The sequence below is a fragment of the Homarus americanus genome, unplaced genomic scaffold, assembly GCF_018991925.1.
Source record: "Homarus americanus isolate GMGI-L3 unplaced genomic scaffold, GMGI_Hamer_2.0 scaffold51128, whole genome shotgun sequence".
NCBI lineage: Eukaryota > Metazoa > Arthropoda > Malacostraca > Decapoda > Nephropidae > Homarus > Homarus americanus.
In genome coordinates this window covers 328,551-350,277 of record NW_024732934.1, presented here as the reverse complement: position 1 = coordinate 350,277, position 21,727 = coordinate 328,551, and the positions used below count along the sequence as shown (strand labels likewise).

The 21,727-nt window shown below is 47.1% G+C and overlaps 1 protein-coding gene across 1 annotated transcript in view; it reads right to left on the bottom strand.

The window, feature by feature from the left end:
* The window catches only part of LOC121869210 (tetra-peptide repeat homeobox protein 1-like), a 34,625-nt gene that overhangs the window by 10,444 nt on the left and 2,454 nt on the right, over window positions 1-21,727 (bottom strand). The window contains exon 2 of the mRNA XM_042370448.1: window positions 16,685-16,983. Coding sequence (XP_042226382.1) covers window positions 16,685-16,983 — 299 coding nt within the window. The remainder of the gene's footprint in view (window positions 1-16,684; window positions 16,984-21,727) is intronic.

The following is a 21,727-nucleotide window of genomic DNA, read 5'->3' as shown; positions in this document are numbered from 1 at the left end:
TGTACCTAGACAGTGTAGGTATACAGTGTACCTAGACAGAGGGGAGGAGGCGAGAGGTGGGGTGTGAAGCATAATACACAAGGGAACCCAAGGGAAAATATTAGTGGTACCAGATCCTGTTAGCGGTGCCTGGAAGGGGACCCGGTAGGACGCCTCCTAGCCTGGTGGTCACTGCGGTCATGTTCTTCACACGAGAGGTGTTAAATACTGCCATCCTTCTGGACACTCACACACTACTACACTTGCTCTTGATAATTTAAACTCACATTGTCATCCGCTTGTCTCTGAAACCAGGCACCCGCATATGTGTCTTGTTGACGAGGGTGTCAGGATCAAGCTGTTGTGGATCCCCTCTCACATAGGCATTAGTGAACATGATAGAGTTGATGCCTTAGCTAAACTCGCGTCCAACAATGACAATGTTGAGTACAATAAACTAACTAACGGTTACAGGATGAGTATGGAAAGCACTATAAACTAACTTATGTCTGTATAAAATACACATTCAATTCTACCACCACCACCATTATTACCACCACCACTCCCATCATCATCACCACCACCACCACTACTACCACCATTACCACCACCACTAACACCACCACCACCACTCTGATAGGTGACGCACTGGGGCCTAGTAGTACAGGCTACTCCCATGACCTAAGGTGACCTCAAATGGTACGCTCGTTAACTAAGGTCAGGGTTGTTATAGTAACCTAGGGGTGAAGGGGGGGTGAGGTGAGGGGAAGGAGAGAGAGAGGAAGGAAGGAAGGAAAGGAAGGGATCCAGGATGAAGAGTGGTATGGCTAGGGGTAACGAGGGGTCTTGACACTGTGGGTAATATCACTGTTCACTGACACACAGGACAGAGGTTCATATGTGGACCAGCAGCAAATTTTGTATAGACAACAAGAATGTCCTCAAGCACTCCTGATTTAGTGTAGTAATTACATAGTTCATGATACAATAAGCCAGGTGGCCTAAAGTCTTTAACAGTGTCACATTCAATAATATAGTGTTTAAGTGTTATGCTCTGTAGGGTGAGGAGTAGACTGATTAGGGTGAGAGAGTGGGAGGTGAGGGAAGATTAGGGTAGGAGTTAGGGTGTGGAAGGAGGGGGGTAAAGGGAGGTGCGGGTTGACTGCTTGTCGCCACCAGAGAGGAAGCATGACACTCCCTCTTGTTTATCTTGTACTTCCGTCTGACTGAAGAATGTTGTGAGTATCTGCAGGAACATCTGAGTCTCTCTCTCTCTCTCTCTCTCTCTCTCTCTCTCTCTCTCTCTCTCTCTCTCTCTCTCTCTCTCTCTCTCTCTCTCTCTCTCTCTCTCTCTGTCATTTTGCCACCCCACTATCCTCACCTCCACCCCACTAACCTCCCCACCACCTCACCCCCCTCCCCTCCTCGTCTAATGACTGTTAACCAATCACCTGGCCTAATTACCCCTCATTAGGTGTCTTGGCCTTAACTACCTGTACGGCCAAGTGTTTATTATTATTATTATTATTATTATTATTATTATTATTATTATTATTATTATTATTATTATTGGCAACGCTGCCTCCTGGTGTACAGAATACTTTACTATGTAATCTGGCTATACCTGTGACCTTGGCAATACTGTTCATAACGTGCCCTCAGGTATATGAACCCCCTCACGACCACTCCCCCTCACCCTCCCCCCTCCCCTTCCCCTCTCACCCCCTCCCCCTGCCCTCTCACCCCCTCCCCCAGGACACAAGGAGGCCGCGCTAAGAAGGTTCCGGTGTGGGATAATCTCAGTCTTACATTATCTACAGGAAGTGGGCGTGAGGGGTGGGGGTGAAGGGTGGGCGGAGGGGTGGGGGGTGGAGGAAGGATGGGCGGAGGGGTGGGGTGATGGGAGAGGGTGGGGGTGGGGTGGGCGGAGGGGTGGGCGCGGAGGGTGAAGGTGGGTGGAAGGGTGGGTGTGAGGGGTGGGGGGTGAAGGGGTGGGCGAAGAGGGCGGAGGTGGGGGGGTGGGGTGGGGGTGAAGGGTGGGCGAGGAGGCGTGAGCGTGAGGAGTGGGCATGAGGAGTGGGCGTGAGGGTGGGCGTGAGGGCACGTAGGGCATAGCTTAAGGTAGAGGACTAGAGAACATATGAATGAAGGAACAGTAACTATTGGGCCATACTGGACAGTCCCGTCTACACCTAACCCCTATCACTCATATATCCACCCAACCCAACCTATCCAGCGTGTTCTAGTTAATGACGATGTTTGGTAACTTGTTCCAGTAGTCCACTACTCTATTACCAAACCAATGTTTACCTATCTCGCGCCTAAATCTAAATTTGTCTAATTTAAAACCATTGTTACGAGTTCGCTCCTGGTTGGATAGTTTGAGTACCTTTGTTATATCACCTTTGTTTAGTCCTGACTTCCATTTATACACCTCTATCATGTCGCCCCTCACTCTACGTCTCTCGAGGGAGTGTAAATTAAGATGCTTTAACCTGTCTCTGTACTCAAGGTTCCTAATGCCCGGGATTAGTCTTGTTATTCTCCTCTGAACTGCGTAATCCAAGTGAGGTCTAACAAGCACAAGATATAGTTTTAGGATGACCTCGCTAGTCTTGTAACTAACACTCCTTTGTATGAACCCAAGTACTTTGTTAGCCTTGTTCCCAGCTAATACACATTGTTTACTTGGTTTAAGATTCCTACTCATCATTACTCCTAAATCTTTCTCTCAGTCGGATTTCTCTATATCATCGTTGTTCATCTGGTATCTGGTTTCCCTGTTTACATCTCCTATACTGAGTACTTTACATTTATCAACATTGAATTTCATCTGCCATTTTTCAGACCATTCGAATTTTTTTTTTTAGATCTTCCAGTAGTTTTGCAGTCCTCGTCAGATTTAATTACACGCCCTATTTTAGTGTCATCTATGCCGATATCTATGTCGTTTATGTATATAATGAATAATTATGGTCCAAGTACTGAGCCTTGGGGAACTCCACTAGTGACGTTGCTCCAATGCGATTTAGCGTCGTTAATGCTCACTCGCTGTTTCCTGTCCTGTAACCACGCCCTAATCCATTTTAGAATATCTCCTCCAATGCCATGAGCCTCCACTTTTCTTATTAGCCTTTCGTGGGGGACTCTGTCGAAGGCTTTGCTTAAGTCAAGATATACCACGTCATAGTCGTGCCCCTCGTCCACTGATTCAAAAACAGATGAAAGTAATGTTAATAGATTAGTTAGACATGAACGCCCACTTGTGAAGCCATGTTGGGAATCATTGATCAACTTGTGCTTCTCCAGGTGATTTCAAATAGAGTTTGAAATGATTGCTTCCAGTAATTTGCCTACAATTGATGTTAAACTGATTAGACGGTAGTTAGAGGATAGTGATCTATCTCCCTTCTTGAAAACCAGTATTACATTCGCTATCCTCCAGGATTCTGGTACTACACCCGTTTTTAAGGACATGTTAAACAACTTTGCTAAGGGCATACTAAGCTCTTCCTGGTGGTGAGTAAAACCAGAAGTTAGGTTAGGTTAGGTGTGGGCGTGGGGTCGGAGGTCGGCAATGGGTCAAAGGGGTCGTGGTGTGGGCGGTTACTAGGCGCGTGCTGTTGTTAATTTGTGGACGGAAGTGTGGCATAATCCCCGTCCACCCTGCCGCCCACTGTGTTGTAATCCCGCCCACCCAGCCGCCCACTGTGTTGAGGTGGGTGGCTTTGTAAGGAGTGATAATAGTTTCTCTCTCTCTCTCTCTCTCTCTCTCTCTCTCTCAGGCAGGTCAGCATGGTTGACCTGATTCACTCGAGGCGTCAAGCTGTCTCTGGTTATACAGGGGCAATGACGTCACTTCCGAGAGAGAGAGAGAGAGGGAGAGAGAGAGAGAGAGAGAGAGAGAGAGAGAGAGAGAGAGAGAGAGAGAGAGTTTCTAAAACAAAATAAGTAATTGTTGGAAGGTGTTGGGTAACTGTGGTCAATAATTATTAATGACCTTTAACCTGTCAACTGCAGGTCACGGATAACTCTCTTCTTCCGCTTGACCCCAGATGTTAAGGGGGGGTGAGGTGGGGAAGGGAAGGAGGTGTGTGTGTGTGTGTGTGTGTGTGTGTGTGTGTGTGTGTGTTCTACGTTCCATCCTCCGAGTTCGCTGGGAAGACAAGAGAACAAATGCCAGTATTCTCGCTGACACCAACTGTAGGAGCATCGAGGCTACCATTATCCATGAACAACTACGCTGGACTGGCCATGTTACCCTCATGGACGACAGTAGACTGCCAAAGCAGCTACTTTACAGTCACCTAACGAAGAGTAAACGTAACGCTGGCGGGCAACTGAAGAGGTATAAGGATAGTCTTAAGACAAACCTGAAAAAGTGCCAAATCGACCCCCTCACCTGGGAGACGATTACTCCACACCGTAACGCTTGGAGGAGCACCACACGAGAAGGTGTCCATACTTTCGAGTTAGCACGACTGCAAACGGAGGCAGACAAGTGCCAACGCCGGAAAGACGCTGCCGTCGCCCCTCCCGCACTAGATGTAGCCCCCCACACGTGCCACATCTGTGATCGACTCTGCCGGTCCCGTATCGGCCTCTTTAGTCACCTCAGAACTCACCAACGAAGGTGACATCCTTAATAACTCATATCATTGTATCATAGCTGGATGATCGTCATACTCGATTACCAGTGACAGCAGTAGTAGTAGTAGTAGTAGTAGTAATAGTAGTGTAAGAGAGAAGAAGAGAGAATATAGAAGAGTATGAGAAACTGAGAATGAGAGAGAGAAAGAGAGACAAACACACAAACAGAGAGAGAAAGAGAGAGAGAGAAAGAGAGAGAGGAGTAACACACGTCCAACACAAGTATAATAATTATGCCTCACTAAAAGCATCATTTGGATAGAATTATACAGACCATTGTGACTCAACAGTCAAATTGCGGCGCCTCCTCCGGGCAGAAAACTTGAGCCAGGGTGAGAGAGGCCCTAACCCATCCCCTGCTGGCCTCAACCTATACTGACCCTTAAGGGAGAGGGAGGTAAGGGCGGTGAGGAGGCCAGGGTGAGGCTGCGGGAGACGGCCTTCAGCCACCCACCACAATATTGATCTGTAAAATACAAAGAAGGCGTGTGGCTCAATGGCCCCATTTTGCCGCTAAATATTTGTATATTCTGCCTTCAAGTGTGTAATTACTGCCGGGGACACTGACGCCCCCAGGCACTGCTGCCGCCCTTCACGGCACAACCACCTGGCGACTGGTAGAGAGCCGCTACCAGAACCTGCCACCACCACCGCCTGCATAGGGAAGTTATGCCAGCACCACAGGCGCTAACCTAGCTTAACCTAACCTAGCTTAACCTAACCTAGCTTAACGTAACCTAGCTTGACGTAACCTAGCTTGACGTAACCTAGCTTCACCTAACCTATGCTCAATCTAACTGAACCTAACCAAACACACACACACACACACTCACATACAACTACTACTGTCACTGGTAATCGAGTATGACGATCATCCAGCTATGATACAATGATATGAGTTATTAAGGATGTCACCTTCGTTGGTGAGTTCTGAGGTGACTAAAGAGGCCGATACGGGACCGGCAGAGTCGATCGCTGATGTTGCACATGTGGAGAGTTACATCTAGTGCGGGAGGCGCGGTAGCAGCGTCTTTCCGGCCTTGGCGCTTGTCTGCCTCGGTTTGCAGTCGGGCTAACTCGAAAGTATTGACACCTTCTCGTGTGGTGCTCCTCCAAGCGTTACTGTGTGGAGTAATCGTCTCCCAGGTGAGGGGGTCCATTTGGCATTTTTTCAGGTTTGTCTTAAGACTATCCTTATACCTCTTCAGTTGCCCGCCAGCGTTACGTTTACTATTCGTTAGGTGGCTGTAAAGTAGTTACTTTGGCAGTCTACTGTCGTCCATGAGGGTAACATGGCCAGTCCAGCGTAGTTGTTCATGGATAATGGTAGCCTCGATGCTCCTACAGTTGGTGTCAGCAAGAATACTGGCATTTGTTCTCTTGCCTTCCCAGCGAACTCGGAGGATGGAACGTAGACTACGTTGGTGAAAGTTTTCAAGTGCCTTGAGGTGCCTCCTGTATGTGACCCATGTCTCACTGCCATACAGCAGGGTGGGGAGGACCACTGCTTGATATACGTGTAACTTTGTAGATAATTTCAGCTCCCTACAGCTGAAGACACGGGTACGGAGTCTGCCAAAGGCTTGAGATGCACATCTGATCCGATGTTGAATCTCTTCATCGATGTCCGCGGTGGTGGACAGGTGGGAGCTGAGATACCGAAAGTGGGTAACATTAGAGAGGGTAGTACCGTTAAGCTGGGTGGATGGTGGAGGTGTGGCTGAACCAGGGGCAGGCTGAGAGAGAATCTGGTTCTTAGGAACATTCACCTCAAGGCCGAAGTGTGTATACGCATCTCCGTAGGTGTTCAGGGTCTCCTGTAGGTCGTGTTCAGTGTGAGAGACAAGGGTGAGGTCGTCTGCATACTGAAGTTCAGTAATGGAAGCTGCCGTCACCTTTGTTCCTGCCTGGAGTCGTCTTATGTTGAAATGACCCTTCATCCAGTACTGGATGTCCACCCCGCCGGCAAAATTGGCACTGGCATGAGTAAGGAAGGCAGCCAAGAAAATGTTAGAGTTGGTGCCAGTACACACCCTTGTTTTTCTCCCGTTTGGATGGGGAAGAACTCAGACTGGGTGTCGTTGCGCAGGACACTGCCGTTCATGCCATCGGGAAGTTGCCTCACAATGACGATGAATTTTGGTGGGCAGCCAAAACGGCTGAGGGTCCACCAGAGGGCTTCCCTGTTGACCGAGTCGAAGGCCTTGGTTAGGTCGATGGTCATGTACAGGTCACGACGCTGTTCTCTGCACTTTTCCTGTATCTGACGAGCAGCAAAGATCATGTCAGTGGTGCCACGTGATGGTCTAAAGCCACATTGAGATTCTGGGAGGAAGTTTTCCGCCTCTGGAAGGAGTCTGTTTAGGAGGACTCGGCAACACACCACACCACAACATCTTAAGTAAAAATTTAAACATAACTTTTTTTTGGTTCAGTATGTATGTACGTATGGCGACCTGTGGTCTAGTGGTCCGCATGCTCGCCTGGCAAGCGAGCGGACCCGAGTTCGATCCTCGGGTGGGATGAAACTATGGGCAATTTTTTGTTTACGCCATTTGCCTCTGTCTACCGAACCGTAATTGGGAACCTGGAGTGTTAATCGATTTGCGGATCGCATTCCGGGGTAATGGTTAGCCAGTGCAGTTGGCGAGTTGTCCGGTCTTCTCGGAATATTCCTTGACATTGGGTCATGCAGCTCGTTAACTTGGGTGTGGTTGTTGTGTTGGTGACAGCTTCTACACCTTAAACATTGGGTCATGCAGCTCGTTAACTTGGGGTGTGGTTGTTGTGTTGGTGACAGCTTCTACACCTTAAACACTGGGTCATGCAGCTCGTTAACTTAGGGTGTGGTTGTTGTGTTGGCGACAGCTTCTACACCTTAAACACTGGGTCATGCAGCTCGTTAACTTAGGGTGTGGTGGTTGTGTTGGTGACAGCTTCTACACCTTAAACACTGGGTCATGCAGCTCGTTAACTTAGGGTGTGGTTGTTGTGTTGGCACAGCTTTACACCTTAAACACTGGGTCATGCAGCTCGTTAACTTGTGGTTGTGGTGTTGGTGACAGCTTCTACACCCAAAACAATGGGTCCTGCAGCTCGTTAACTTAGGGGTGTGGTTGTTGTTTTGGACAGCTTCTACACCTTAAACACTGGATCATGCAGCTCGTTAACTTAGGGTGTGGTTGTTGTGTTGGTGACAGCTTCTACACCTTAAACAATGGGTCCTGCAGCTCGTTAACTTAGGGTGTGGTTGTTGTGTTGGTGACAGCTTCTACACCTTAAACACTGGATCATGCAGCTCGTTAACTTAGGGTGTGGTTGTTGTGTTGGTGACAGCTTCTACACCTTAAACAATGGGTCATGCAGCTCGTTAACTTAGGGTGTGGTGGTTGTGTTGGCGACAGCTTCTACACCTTAACAAATTCATGCCTACGGTAGGTGGCCCTTGCGCCGGCAGTCCTCGATACACGAGGGGGAACCATTATTATGTATGTATGTAATGTGTTTGTGTGTGTGTGTGTGTGTGTGTGTGTATGTATGTATGTATTCAGGATGGCTAATCTATCATACTTATCATACACAATTACTATACATATAACTATCATACCTACGTCACTAAGCTCATTCTACTTCAACAAAGATGTGCTACCATGAGTCACACACACACACACACTGACGTACTAAGATTCTTCAACACTGCCTCATTAGACTCACAATAAGACTCTATGTTAGTATATACAAAAGGTGTTGACGTTTTAAAGGCAAAGGTATTGTATTTTGTAAAGAGGACAAAGAATGAGATGTATTGAGCAGAAGTGTGTGTGTGTGTGTGTGTGTGTGTGTGTTTTGTATTGTTGAAGTTGTATTATGAAAAGAAGGAGACCAGGTTAACTTAGTGACGTCTGAGAGCTGATTGTGGGGTTAGGTTAGGTTTTCTTTGGTTAGGTTAAAGTTAGGTTGAATTGAATTGAAATTAAACAGTTTATTTAGCCAGAAAAACACAGATACAGAGTGGATAATAATATCACAAATAACATGGTTAGGTTAGGTTCAGATATAGCAATCAGATTTATGTCGTAACTTAAGTGAATTAAACACAAATTCATCTCTAGTTAAGTGACAAAAACTCACTTATAAACTATATATATAAGTGAGACTGGCAAGAAAACTCCTCGCGTGAGCTAAGACAAAAAATAACTCCTAAGTATGTTTAGTAATATCCAGGAGGGTGTCAGGTTAGTCCACAGAAGACCTACGAGTGACGCCTACCCTCGACAGCTCTTAAACAAAACTGATTTGTTGCTCCAGGTTACGGTATCGGTGACAAACCCGCACATAAATCCGGGTCGTGTGAAGCCCAGTAAGTGTTGTGGATGAGACTCGACGTCTAGATGCAGTCTTGTGAGGCACCTTGTAATGTGTGTGTGTGTGTGTGTGTGTGTGTGAACCCCGTACTGTGAGCGGTAGCTAGTTTATTGTGCACCCTGTACTGTGAGCGGTAGCTAGTTTATTGTGCACCCCGTACCTTGACCGGTAGCTAGTTTATTGTGCACCCCGTACTGTGAGCGGTAGCTAGTTTATTGTGCACCCCGTACCTTGACCGGTAGCTAGTCTTAATATATCAGCTATCTTGCCACCACATATAAAGTGCTGTGTCATTGTACACACAGTGTGCTTGGACCTGTCCCTAAAAGGTTCTATTTTCACACAGTCTAAGACATAGTGTTGGAGTGTGTGGCCATATGTCTGGCCACACACTTTACATTTAGTCTTGTTCACATCTGCCTGAGGGACATACTGCCAGTGTGTGTGGCCATATGTCTGGCCACACACTTTACATTTAGTCTTGTTCACATCTGCCTGAGGGACATACTGCCAGAGTGTGTGGCCATATGTCTGGCCACACACTTTACATTTAGTCTTGTTCACATCTGCCAGAGGAACATACTGCCAGTGTGTGTGGCCATATGTCTGGCTACACACTTTACATTTAGTCTTGTTCACATCTGCCTGAGGAACATACTGCCAGAGTGTGTGGCCATATGTCTGGCCACACACTTTACATTTAGTCTTGTTCACATCTGCCTGAGGAACATACTGCCAGAGGTACTTATATCCTAACCTTAGTCTAGCGGTTACAACATCTAGTGATCTTGTTACTTGCTCCATATACATGTTTCACTTGATACATCTCATCATGGTAAACAATGGATCGACTAGTGCCTGTTTGTACTTGTCTACTGGTGACAAATTCATCAATAAGTTCTTTTTTGATTACAGCTTCTTAGGTTCTGGTTGACAGTCCCAGATTGTACTCAACATTGTCATTGTTGGACGCGAGTTTAGCTGAGGCATCAACTCTACCATGTTCACTAATGCCTATGTGAGAGGGGATCCACAGCAGCTTGATCCTGACACCCCCGTCAACAAGACACATGTGTTTGTGTCTGGCTTCAGAGACAAGCGGGTGACAATCTGAGCTGAGGTTATCAAGAGCAAGTAGTGAGGATAAGGAGTCAGTGATGATGAGACTGTCAGTGTCTTCAACAAGTTTCAGGGCTGAGTATGACAAATAGTTCACTTTGTAGAGTGGATGTCCAGTTATTAACTATGGCTCCTTTAATGTACTGCCGTTAGTCTGAGCCACAGCACTTCCAGCCCTCCCACAGACAGTGTTAAGAGAGCCGTCAGTGTAGATGATGTTATTATCAGTCTGCAGGTTATGTATGTGGTCAAGAGCTCTCACTTTGGCTGTGTTGGAGATAAGTATTATGTGTGGTGTCACGACACTTGGTAATTGTATTTCATGTATATTCTGTTATTGTATTTTCTTGTTTTGAGGAATCATGTAATTATACTTGTGTATATTTTGTGTATGATGGTCACTTTTCTTTCTGTTATTTGTGTATTGAAAACATGTATTCATCTGTCTATGTAATATACCAGCCATTCACAATGTAGGTGTTACCATCTAGTGGTTAAGGACAAAGGTGTGAGGGGGACTGCCAAGCGTCGCCACACTGGGCCGTCTTACTATGTTAGATGAGTCGAAGCTTTTAGTTAATGCTTCGAATCGTTCATTCCAGATTTGGCGTTGCGTTAAAAGTCAGTCAGATTGTGGACAGTGTTGTTGACGGCTGTGGATCTTACTGTAGTGGATGTAATCCTAGACAAGGTTCTTGAAACTCCAGAGCACAAGCAGTAGGTATATTCAATAAGTGTACAAGACTTGGCGTGATAGCCGACCGATACAGGAGCGGGCACAAGGGACCCCGGACCGTAGGTGGGCCGAGGCTGATCTGAGGGATGTTGTCTAGCTGGGCAAGGAGAGATGCTAGACATCACTAGGACAATGACTGAGGTCCTCTAGTTACTCGACTAGCGCGGTAGACATAGTATATCGGGGCCTAGTGAGTGAACATAGGCATTAGACATAAGCATAGATATCAGACATGGTATAATAATGTGTAGTGATACAGACATGTGAATAAATGGGACAATGATGGTAACAGAGTCTTGGCGTCGGGCGTGTTCACATATCTATACACTTACCTCCTCCTCCTCCATAGTGGTGAGTACATTGATATTTGTATTGTATGAACTATCCTCACGTATATTACATATTGATATTGAAACAGTTTATTTAGCCAGAAAAACACAGATACAGAGTGGATAATAATAACAATATTACCATGACTGAGCCAGTTGAGAACCTGAGCTCTCCTTTAGGCGCCTGATATATACTATACATTTATCTCAAGGAAGTATTATGTAACATTTAGTAACATCTGGATTACTACATATAACATGGTGGTAATAACAGTATGTTACCACGGTTATCGCTTCGTTGTTTTTTATATATTTTTTTTATTACATTTATAAGTATATACATATTTTACAGTTGAATTGATATACATTAATATAATAAGGGAGGGAAGCAGTACAAGGGGTGTATTAAGGTGGAACAAGTGGACAGAGCCGTCAGTATCATGACTAGTTGGCAATGGTAATTTCTATCTCTGTACATCACAATTTCTGATATAATGGTTTTGGTGGTACAATATAAGCAAGAATATATAGTAGGTATTAATACTTAGACAATAGATATATTTTTAAGAGATTTAAAGGAAGGGAGCGGAGTCTTTGCTGGGATGGGTCAGTTGTTCCACACCTTCACACTGGGATATTTTATGGAGGTCTGGGACTGAGAGGAGCACATGGGGGGTGGTCTTAGTAGCTCTGGGGGCCTTAAGTTGTATCTCTGATTATTACGGAACTGGAAATAATGGTGAATTTATAGTATCACACCGGTCTTTATTTCCGTATTAAAAATATGTATTTCGTAATGTTTACTCCACTCTAAGACAATTTTCATCTATGATATATTCACCGGAAATTAAGTATAACCGAGATATTGATTTTTCAAGATTATTACTTTCGTTCAGTCACCAGTGTCATGATACATTTACTTATGGTGAAGGTGGTCTGACCTCTCCGCTCACTCACGCTCCAGGCCTCCGTCTTCGCCTTTTAAGCGTCGGGGGCATGAACAACGGGGTTAGGTTAGGTTAGGTTTTCTTGGTTGGTTGGTAATATAATTTGTTATTTATTATAATAAAGAAATCTAACTTTTTCTGTTATGATTGTTGGGTGGTGGGGTGGGGGGTGGGAGGGGGGGTATCTAAAAATCTCATGATTTCCGGTGGAATTGAATATGAAATTCATTCGAAACTCATCAAAATACACAGGAAAAACCTATTTGTAATATCGAAGACCGGCGTGATACTATAAATTGATCGAAATAATTTTTTTCAAACAATTAATTGACAGATTTATAAACTAAGAGGGCACAGCAGTAGGTGTTAATATCTTCGAATTTTAACATTTTCAATTCACAAAATTGTTCGTTTGTGTGATCAGTATTTTAAGTAGGTCATTGTCCGCACAATTCTCTTCTATGCAGTTATCAGGGGCTGTCTTTTTGAAGAGCCAGAGGCCCCCATAGTGTGTGACAGTGTATCAGGTGTTGGTAAACAAGATCATGATAGATTTCTTTCATTGCTGTGAGAGTGAGTGACTGTCGAGTGTGATACATGATACCGCACTGTTTATTGACTTTACTGTGGATGGCTTGTATGTGGTTTCTCCAGTTAAGTTTCTCATTAATAACTCCGAGGAATAAAGTATTTTGTTCGAGTTTGAGGACTGTATTACCAAGGTACAGGGGTCCAAGTCTGGGGGTAAGGTTTTCCTTCTTTTAAAGATCGTGTAGTGGGTTTTCTCATGGTTTAAGGTCAGTTTATTACGTATTACCCAGGTCCCGACTATAGTCAATTCATTGTTCATAGTTCTCATCAAGGGATGGAAGTCTTATGTGCTGGCATAGACTACTGTCGTCTGCAAATAAGTTGTATTTTATGAGTGTGTTGGAGTGGACTATGTCGTTTATGTACAATAAAAGCAGCACAGGACCAAGAAAGGAACCTTGGGGGGACGCCATACAAGATTGGTGAGGAGTCAGATTGGTGATTAATAACAGACATACTGCATCCTGTTGGACAGATATGAGGTAACTAGTTATGGGACAGGCCCCTAACGCCCTAATGTTCAAGCTTTGAAAGGAGGATGGTATGGTCGACAGTATCGAAGGCTTTAGAGAGGTTCAGAAATATTCCTTTTACTTTTTTATTTTATCCTCTTCAACAATGATTGGCTCGTTAGCCGCTCGGGCGATCGGACAAGTATCTGTTACGCACTGTTGGCAAGTACTGGGCATGCATTGGCTCCTGAGTGTATCTGAACCTGCTCAAACTCGGTGCCGTCACAACACACTCTGGCTGATTGTTCCAAGAGTTCACCAATCAAACTCCGAAAAAGTTTCCCTCGCAGTTTTCTGGACTTGCGGCTTCTTCAACCTTGAGCTGTGACCCCTTGTGGGGCGAGCGTCCGCCAGCTCCAGGTAAGGACACTCTAATCTCACAAGGTAGCTGTGGTGCCGTAGTGCAGGCACCAGTCTGGTGGCCCTCCTTTGGACATTTTCAACCAACTGACAGTCCCTAGCATATCTCGGGGACCAGACGGGGTGACAGTACTTCAGATGGGGAAGCACTTCACTCTTGAAGATCGTTACGAGGGACGGACTGTCTAGGTATCTGAACAACCTTCTTATAAGACCTAATATTTTAGTTGCTTAGTTCAGCTTCTCACAATGGCCCGAGAACTTCAGCTCTTTGTCAACATACACACTTAGGTCCTTCTCACACACAGTCTCAACTAGTGCAGTTTCTTCATCCCGTTGGGACATATGATACGCCTCCTTACCGTTGGTACGCCCCAGGTGCATCCTCTTACACTTCGTGACATTGAATCTCAGCAGCCATTTCTAAGACCATTTTTGAAGCTCACAGAGATCCTTCTGCAGCTCTTCACAGTCTGATTTCCCGAAATAACTTGGCGTCATCCGCAAACATTTGTATGGTGGAATGCATAGCTTATGGCATGTCATTTATTAAGCAAACAAAACAGCGGGCCCAATACACTGCCCTGTGCTACCCCGCTTGTGACGGGTCCACTTGACGATTTCGTGCCATTAATCACCACACACTGCTTGCGGTCATGTAGAAAGTCTTCTATCCACGATAGGACATTTCCCCAAATTCCGTACCCTTCCAGTTTGATTTTCAGCCTTTCGTGGGGTACACTGTCGAAAGCCTTGGCAAAATCTAGGTAAATATTGTCTATATTACCACCCGTTCCAGAATATGGCTCCAAATATCCAATACCTTGAGCAATTGTGTTAAGCAGGAGCGCCCCGGCGTAAAATCGTGTTGGCAATCCTTTACGAGGTTGTTTCGTAGCAATGTTCCATCGCGGCATCTCTGATAACACTCTCAAGTACTTTACATATTATGCTGGTCAGGCTCACCGGTCTATAGTTGTTCGTGAACCCAATGGAAGTGAATGTAAGAGTGGTCAGTCGTTAAGGCGGGTACGAGGGTGTTGTGATATCGAAGGGAACTGTCCGCCAGGGTGGCTGGAAGCGCTGCTGTGTCTCAGCTTTGTACAGATGGTCTAGTCCAAACATCTTCATGTGTGTAGCTGTAGTTTGGATCCATTTAGACTCACCAGTTTCATGACTCACATATTGTAGCAGTTTCTTAGAAGTAATGTTATCAGGATCACCACGCAGAAGCCTCAGGGCTCTCATGAGGTTGACTTCATATCTTTAACACTGGGTATACCTACAGTAGTTCTTTCCTCATATTAAGTACTTCAGTGCGCGCGTGTGAGTGTGTGGAGACGGCCCTCTGAGGTCGTTATGACATCACCCCCTTGCTCCTCCCCCACACTTCTCCTTCACCCCCTCCTCCCCCACACCCTTCTCCTTCACCCCCTCCTCCCCCACACCCTTCTCCTTCACCCCCTCCTCCCCCACACCCTTCTCCTTCACCCCCTCCTCCCCCACACCCTTCTCCTTCACCCCTCCTCCCCCACCTTCTCCCTTACCCCCCTCCCCTCCCCCACCCCTTCTCCTTCACCTCCTCCCCACACCCTTCTCCTTCACCCCCCCTCCTCCCCCACACCCTTCTCCTTACCCCCCTCCTCCCCACCCCTTCTCCTTCACCCCTCCTCCCCACACCCCTCCCCCACACCCCTCTCCTCCCCCACTAAGGGTAACGGGAGGTACAATATCAGTTAGTACAGGAAGAGTCAGCTTAAACACTATATACAAGAGGATTAAGTAACTATTATACAACAAGAGGATCATCTTACAGCCTCATCATGAGATCACAGTAATGTCCCCGCGGTGTTCAGTGATGCTTACAGCTTTTTAGAGAGCTTAGGCAGTTGGTGGTGTGTGTGGGGGGGGCACCCTGGTACTGTGTGTGTAATAATAATAATAATAATTAACGGTTTATTGAAAGAGCATGGCAGCCATAAGGGTGAAAATATACAGTTACATAATTGGTGAATGGGTCTCTTGATTGACCAATAATATACAAGTAACATAAGTGATACAAATATGATATATAATAACTCGGTGGGGAGAAGGTCATACTACAGGGCATTTCAACAGTGACAGTGCAAAAAGGTAAGATTGACTGGGAGTGAATACACTGGTTGATTACGAGTTGTTGATAATTTTTACAATGGTTGGGACTGGGCTGTTCTTATAGCGATCAGTACGTGCTCGTATGGGCTGGATGTGGTTGTGGTGTCGAACAGCAATTTGCCGACGAGGGATCTCGGGTGGTAGTAGGAGCTGGTGTCGAGGATGGTGCAGAAGCTTTTCACCAAATTTGCAGATGAGGTCGTGGTGATGGTCAGTGAGAGTCGAGAGGGTCAGTGTGTTGAGCGCTTCTTGATATGTGGAGTAGGAAGGGGAGAGAATAATCTTGCATGCCCTCTTTTACACTTTTTCTGGGTGTTTACGTTGTGTGGCATTTAGGGAGGAAGACCAGGTGGGGGAGGCATAGGTGAGCTTGGGAAGTATGAATGTTGAGTAAACACTGAGGAGCTCGGGGGGCAGGAACTCCGAGGGACTTGAGTCAGCGGAGGAGGTGGAGACGGAAACTGGAGGATTTGACAACTGTACTGACGTGTGGTTTCCAATTTAGTTTATCTATAGTGACGCCGAGGAGCTTAGTGGAGTCTACAACCTGGTGTGTGTGTGTGTGTGTGTGTGTGTGTGTGGTCAAGTCTTACTGTAACACCGACGCCATGTTGGATTCTGTCTTTACGTGGAAGCTTGTGCGATTGTTTTCAGTGACTGAGTGACTGTTTTATTTTGTGAGTAACTGTCTTGATGAGTGACAATGTGAGTGACGGCTTTTTGAGTGATGTTCTTTCATTGTGAGTGTCTCTGGATGTGACTGAGTTATCCTGTGAGTGACTGCGAGTAACGATATTTTTCTCTTGAGTGACCGCGTGACTCTAATTCTGTAGTTGTCTGTGTGAGTGACAGTTTTCTTCCTTGAGTGACACTTTACCTCCATCAGAGAGGGAGTGACCAATAGTGAGAGAGTGAGTGACCACAATTGAGTGACCTAGCTACCGGTGGCACTGGTAAATTGGCACTAGTAACACAGAGGACGTTGGCACCCATGTGAATTTCCCGTGGCACTGTTCCTGGCACTGTTCCTGGCACTGTTCCTGGCACTGTTCCTGGCACTGTTCCTGGCTCCGTTCCTGGCACCGTTCCTGCTGTTCTGGCACTGTTCTGGCTCTGTTCTGGCTCTGTTCCTGGCACCGTTCTGGCACTGCGTTCCTGGCACTGTTCCTGGCTCTGTTCTGGCTCTGTTCCTGACTGTTCTGGCTCTGTTCCTGGCACCGTTCCTGGCACTGTTCCTGGCACTGTTTGGGACCACCACTGACACCACTAGAGGGATGTTGTGGCTCTCTCCTGTCTGTCTGTCTGTCTCTGTCTGTCTGTCTCTGTCTGTCTGTCTGTCTCTGTCTGTCTCTGTCTGTCTGTCTGTCTGTCTGTCTGTTCTGTCTGTCTGTCTGTGTGTGTCTGTCTGTCTGTCTGTCTGTGTCTGTCTGTCTGTCTGTCTGTGTGTGGGTCTGTCTCTGTCTGTCTGTGTGTGAGTTGTGTCTCTGTCTGTCTGTCTGTGTGTGAGTCTGTCTCTGTTTGTCTGTGTGTGAGTCTGTCTCTGTCTGTCTGTCTGTGTGTGAGTCTGTCTCTGTCTGTCTGTCTGTGTGTGAGTCTGTCTCTGTCTGTCTGTCTGTGTGTGAGTCTGTCCTGTCTGTCTGTCTGTGTGTGGTCTGTCTCTGTCTGTCTGTCTGTGTGGGTCTGTCTCTGTCTGTCTGTGTGAGTCTGTCTCTGTCTGTCTGTGTGTGTGGTCTGTCTCTGTCTGTCTGTCTGTCTGTGTGGGGTCTGTCTCTGTCTGTCTGTGTGTGGAGTCTGTCCTGTCTGTCTGTCTGTCTGTGTGTGAGTCTGTCTCTGTCTGTCTGTCTGTGTGTGGAGTCTGTCTCTGTCTGTCTGTGTGTGGAGTCTGTCTCTGTCTGTCTGTGTGTGTGTCTGTCTCTGTCTGTCTGTCTGTCTGTGTGTGTGTGTGGTCTGTCTCTGTCTGTCTGTCTGTGTGTGAGTCTGTCTCTGTCTGTCTGTCTGTCTGTCTGTCTGTGTGAGTCTGTCTCTGTCTGTCTGTGGTGAGTCTGTCTCTGTCTGTCTGTCTGTCTGTGTGTGTGTGTGTCTGTCTCTGTCTGTCTGTCTGTGTGTGAGTCTGTCTCTGTCTGTCTGTCTGTCTGTCTGTGTGAGTCTGTCTCTGTCTGTCTGTGTGTGGAGTCTGTCTCTGTCTGTCTGTCTGTGTGTGGAGTCTGTCTCTGTCTGTCTGTCTGTGTGAGTCTGTCTCTGTCTGTCTGTCTGTCTGTCTGTGTGTGTGAGTCTGTCTCTGTCTGTCTGTCTGTGTGTGGAGTCTGTCTCTGTCTGTCTGTGTGTGTGAGTCTGTCTCCTGTCTGTCTGTCTGTGTGTGGAGTCTGTCTCTCTGTCTGTCTGTCTGTCTGTGTGTGAGTCTGTCTCTGTCTGTCTGTGTGGAGTCTGTCTCTGTCTGTCTGTCTGTGTGTGAGTCTGTCTCTGTCTGTCTGTCTGTGTGTGAGTCTGTCTCTCTGTCTGTCTGTCTGTCTGTCTGTGTGGGTCTGTCTCTGTCTGTCTGTGTGTGAGTCTGTCTCTGTCTGTCTGTCTGTGTGTGAGTCTGTCTCTGCTCTGCTGTCTGTGTGTGGAGTCTGTCTCTGTCTGTCTGTCTGTGTGTGGAGTCTGTCTCTGTCTGTCTGTGTGTGAGTCTGTCTCTGTCTGTCTGTCTGTCTGTCTGTGTGGTCTGTCTCTGTCTGTCTGTGTGTGGAGTCTGTCTCTGTCTGTCTGTCTGTGTGTGGGTCTGTTTGTCTGTCTGTCTGTGTGAGTCTGTCTCTGTCTGTCTGTGTGTGGGTCTGTCTCTGTCTGTCTGTCTGTGTGTGGAGTCTGTCTCTGTCTGTCTGTGTGTGAGTCTGTCTCTGTCTGTCTGTCTGTGTGTGAGTCTGTCTCTGTCTGTCTGTCTGTGTGAGTCTGTCTCTGTCTGTCTGTCTGTCTGTCTGTGTGGAGTCTGTCTCTGTCTGTGGTCTGTCTCTGTCTGTGTGTCTGTGTGTGAGTCTGTCTCTGTCTGTCTGTGTGTGAGTCTGTCTCTGTCTGTCTGTCTGTGTGTGGGTCTGTCTCTGTCTGTCTGTGTCTGTGTGTGGTCTGTCTCTGTCTGTCTGTCTGTCTGTCTGTGTGTGGAGTCTGTCTCTGTCTGTCTGTGTGTGAGTCTGTCTCTGTCTGTCTGTGTCTGTGTGTGGAGTCTGTCTTGTCTGTCTGTGTTGTGTGAGTCTGTTCTCTGTCTGTTGTTGTTGTTTTTTTGTGTGTGAGTCTGTCTCTGTCTGTCTGTGTCTGTGTGTGGAGTCTGTCTCTGTCTGTCTGTCTGTGTGTGAGTCTGTCTGTCTGTCTGTCTGTGTGTGGTCTGTCTCTGTCTGTCTGTCTGTGTGTGAGTCTGTCTCTGTCTGTCTGTCTGTGGGTCTGTCTCTGTCTGTCTGTGTGTGAGTCTGTCTCTCTGTCTGTCTGTGTGTGTGAGTCTGTCTCTGTCTGTCTGTCTGTGTGTGGGTCTGTCTCTCTGTCTGTCTGTCTGTCTGTCTGTGTGAGTCTGTCTCTGTCTGTCTGTGTGTGGGTCTGTCTCTGTCTGTCTGTCTGTGTGTGAGTCTGTCTCTGTCTGTCTGTGTGTGAGTCTGTCTCTGTCTGTCTGTGTCTGTGTGTGTGTGAGTCTGTCTCTGTCTGTCTGTGTCTGTGTGTGTGTGGAGTCTGTCTCTGTCTCTCTGTCTGTCTGTCTGTCTGTGAGTCTGTCTCTGTCTGTCTGTGTGTGAGTCTGTCTCTGTCTGTCTGTCTGTCTGTCTGTGTGAGTCTGTCTCTGTGTCTGTCTGTGTGTGTGTGTGTGAGTCTGTCTGTCTGTCTGTGCCTGTGTGTGTGTGTGAGTCTGTCTCTGTCTGTCTGTGTCTGTGTGTGTGTGTGTGAGTCTGTCTCTGTCTTGTCTGTCTGTCTGTCTGTGTGAGTCTGTCTCGTCTGTCTGTGTGTGAGTCTGTCTCGTCTGTCTGTCTGTCTGTCTGTGTGAGTCTGTCTCTGTCTGTCTGTGTGTGTGTGTGAGTCTGTCTCTGTCTGTCTGTCTCTGTCTGTCTGTGTGTGAGTCTGTCTCTGTCTGTCTGTGTGTGTGTGTGAGTCTGTCTCTGTCTGTCTGTGTGTGAGTCTGTTCTGTCTGTCTGTGTGTATGTGTGAGTCTGTCTCTGTCTGTCTGTCTGTGTGTGAGTCTGTCTCTGTCTGTCTGTCTGTCTGTCTGTGTGTGTGAGTCTGTTCTGTTCGTCTGTGTGTGTGAGTTTGTCTCTGTCTGTCTGTGTCTGGTGAGTCTGTCTCTGTCTGTCTGTGTAGTCTGTCTCTGTCTGTCTGTGTGTGAGTCTGTCTCTGTCTGTCTGTCTGTGTGTGAGTCTGTCTCTGTCTGTCTGTGTGTGAGTCTGTCTCTGTCTGTCTGTGTGTGAGTCTGTTCCTGTCTGTCTGTGTGTGAGTCTGTTCTGTCTGTCTGTGTGTGTGAGTCTGTCTCTGTCTGTCTGTGTCTGTGTGAGTCTGTCTCTCTGTCTGTCTGTGTGTGAGTCTGTTCTGTCTGTCTGTGTGTGAGTCTGTCTCTGTCTGTCTGTCTGTGTGTGAGTCTGTCTCTGTCTGTCTGTGTGTGAGTCTGTCTCTGTCTGTCTGTCTGTGTGTGAGTCTGTTCTCTGTCTGTCTGTCTGTGTGTTGTGTGAGTCTGTTCTGTCTGTCTGTGTGTGAGTCTGTCTCTGTCTGTCTGTCTGTGTGTGAGTCTGTCTCTGTCTGTCTGTGTGTGAGTCTGTCTCTGTTTGTCTGTCTGTGTGAGTCTGTCTCTGTGTCGTCTGTGTGTGAGTCTGTCTCTGTCTGTCTGTGTGTGAGTCTGTCTCTGTCTGTCTGTGTGTGTGAGTCTGTCTCTGTCTGTCTGTGTGTGAGTCTGTCTCTGTCTGTCTGTCGTGTGTGAGTCTGTCTCTGTCTGTCTGTGTGTGTGAGTCTGTCTCTGTCTGTCTGTCTGTGTGTGAGTCTGTCTTCTGTCTGTCTGTGTCTGTGTGAGTCTGTCTCTGTCTGTCTGTGTGAGTCTGTCTCTCGTTCGTGTGTGAGTCTGTCTCTGTCTGTCTGTCTGTGTGTGAGTCTGTCTCTGTCTGTCTGTGTGAGTCTGTCTGTGTCTGTGTGTGTGAGTCTGTCTCTGTCTGTCTGTGTGTGAGTCTGTCTCTGTCTGTCTGTGTGTGAGTCTGTCTCTGTCTGTCTGTGTGTGAGTCTGTCTCTGTCTGTCTGTGTGAGTCTGTCTCTGTCTGTCTGTGTGTGAGTCTGTCTCTGTCTGTCCGTGTGTGAGTCTGTCTGTCTGTCTGTCTGTGTGTGAGTCTGTCTGTCTGTCTGTGTGGAGTCTGTCTGTCTGTCTGTCTGGGGGCAGGTAATATCCTGTATAACTACGTGGTACTGCCGTGTGTGTAGTTGTCATCGGTACACTGTCATGTGTCGTAGGTCATGACACAAATCTACCAACATGACTAATGCGTGTCACGGCTCACAAGTGACACGCTTCTCCCCTTACCGGTGTCAGATGTTCTCTCTTTCTTCTCTAGATAACTTAACCTAACCAAACATATGGCCCAACAAAAAGTGTTTTAACCTAACCTAACCTGACCTAACCTAGCCTGACCTAACTTAAGCTAACCTGGCCTGACCTAACCTTATATAGTGTCAATATTTATAACTGCAAATTCTCACGGAATTCCCACCTCCTCACAGACCCTGACCCTCCTCACACCTCCCACTCACCCTCCTCCCACTCCAACCTCCCCACTCCCCCCCTCCCACTCACACGCCCCTCCCACTCACCCTCCCCACTCACCCCCTCCCACTCACCCTCCCACTCACCCCCTCCCACTCACCCCTCCCACTCACCCTCCCACTCACCCTCCCACTCACCTCACCCTCCCACTCACCCTCCCCACTCACCCTCCCACTCACCCCCTCCCACTCACACCCCTCCCACTCACCCCCTCCAGCAATACGTAACTGAACGAAGTACGA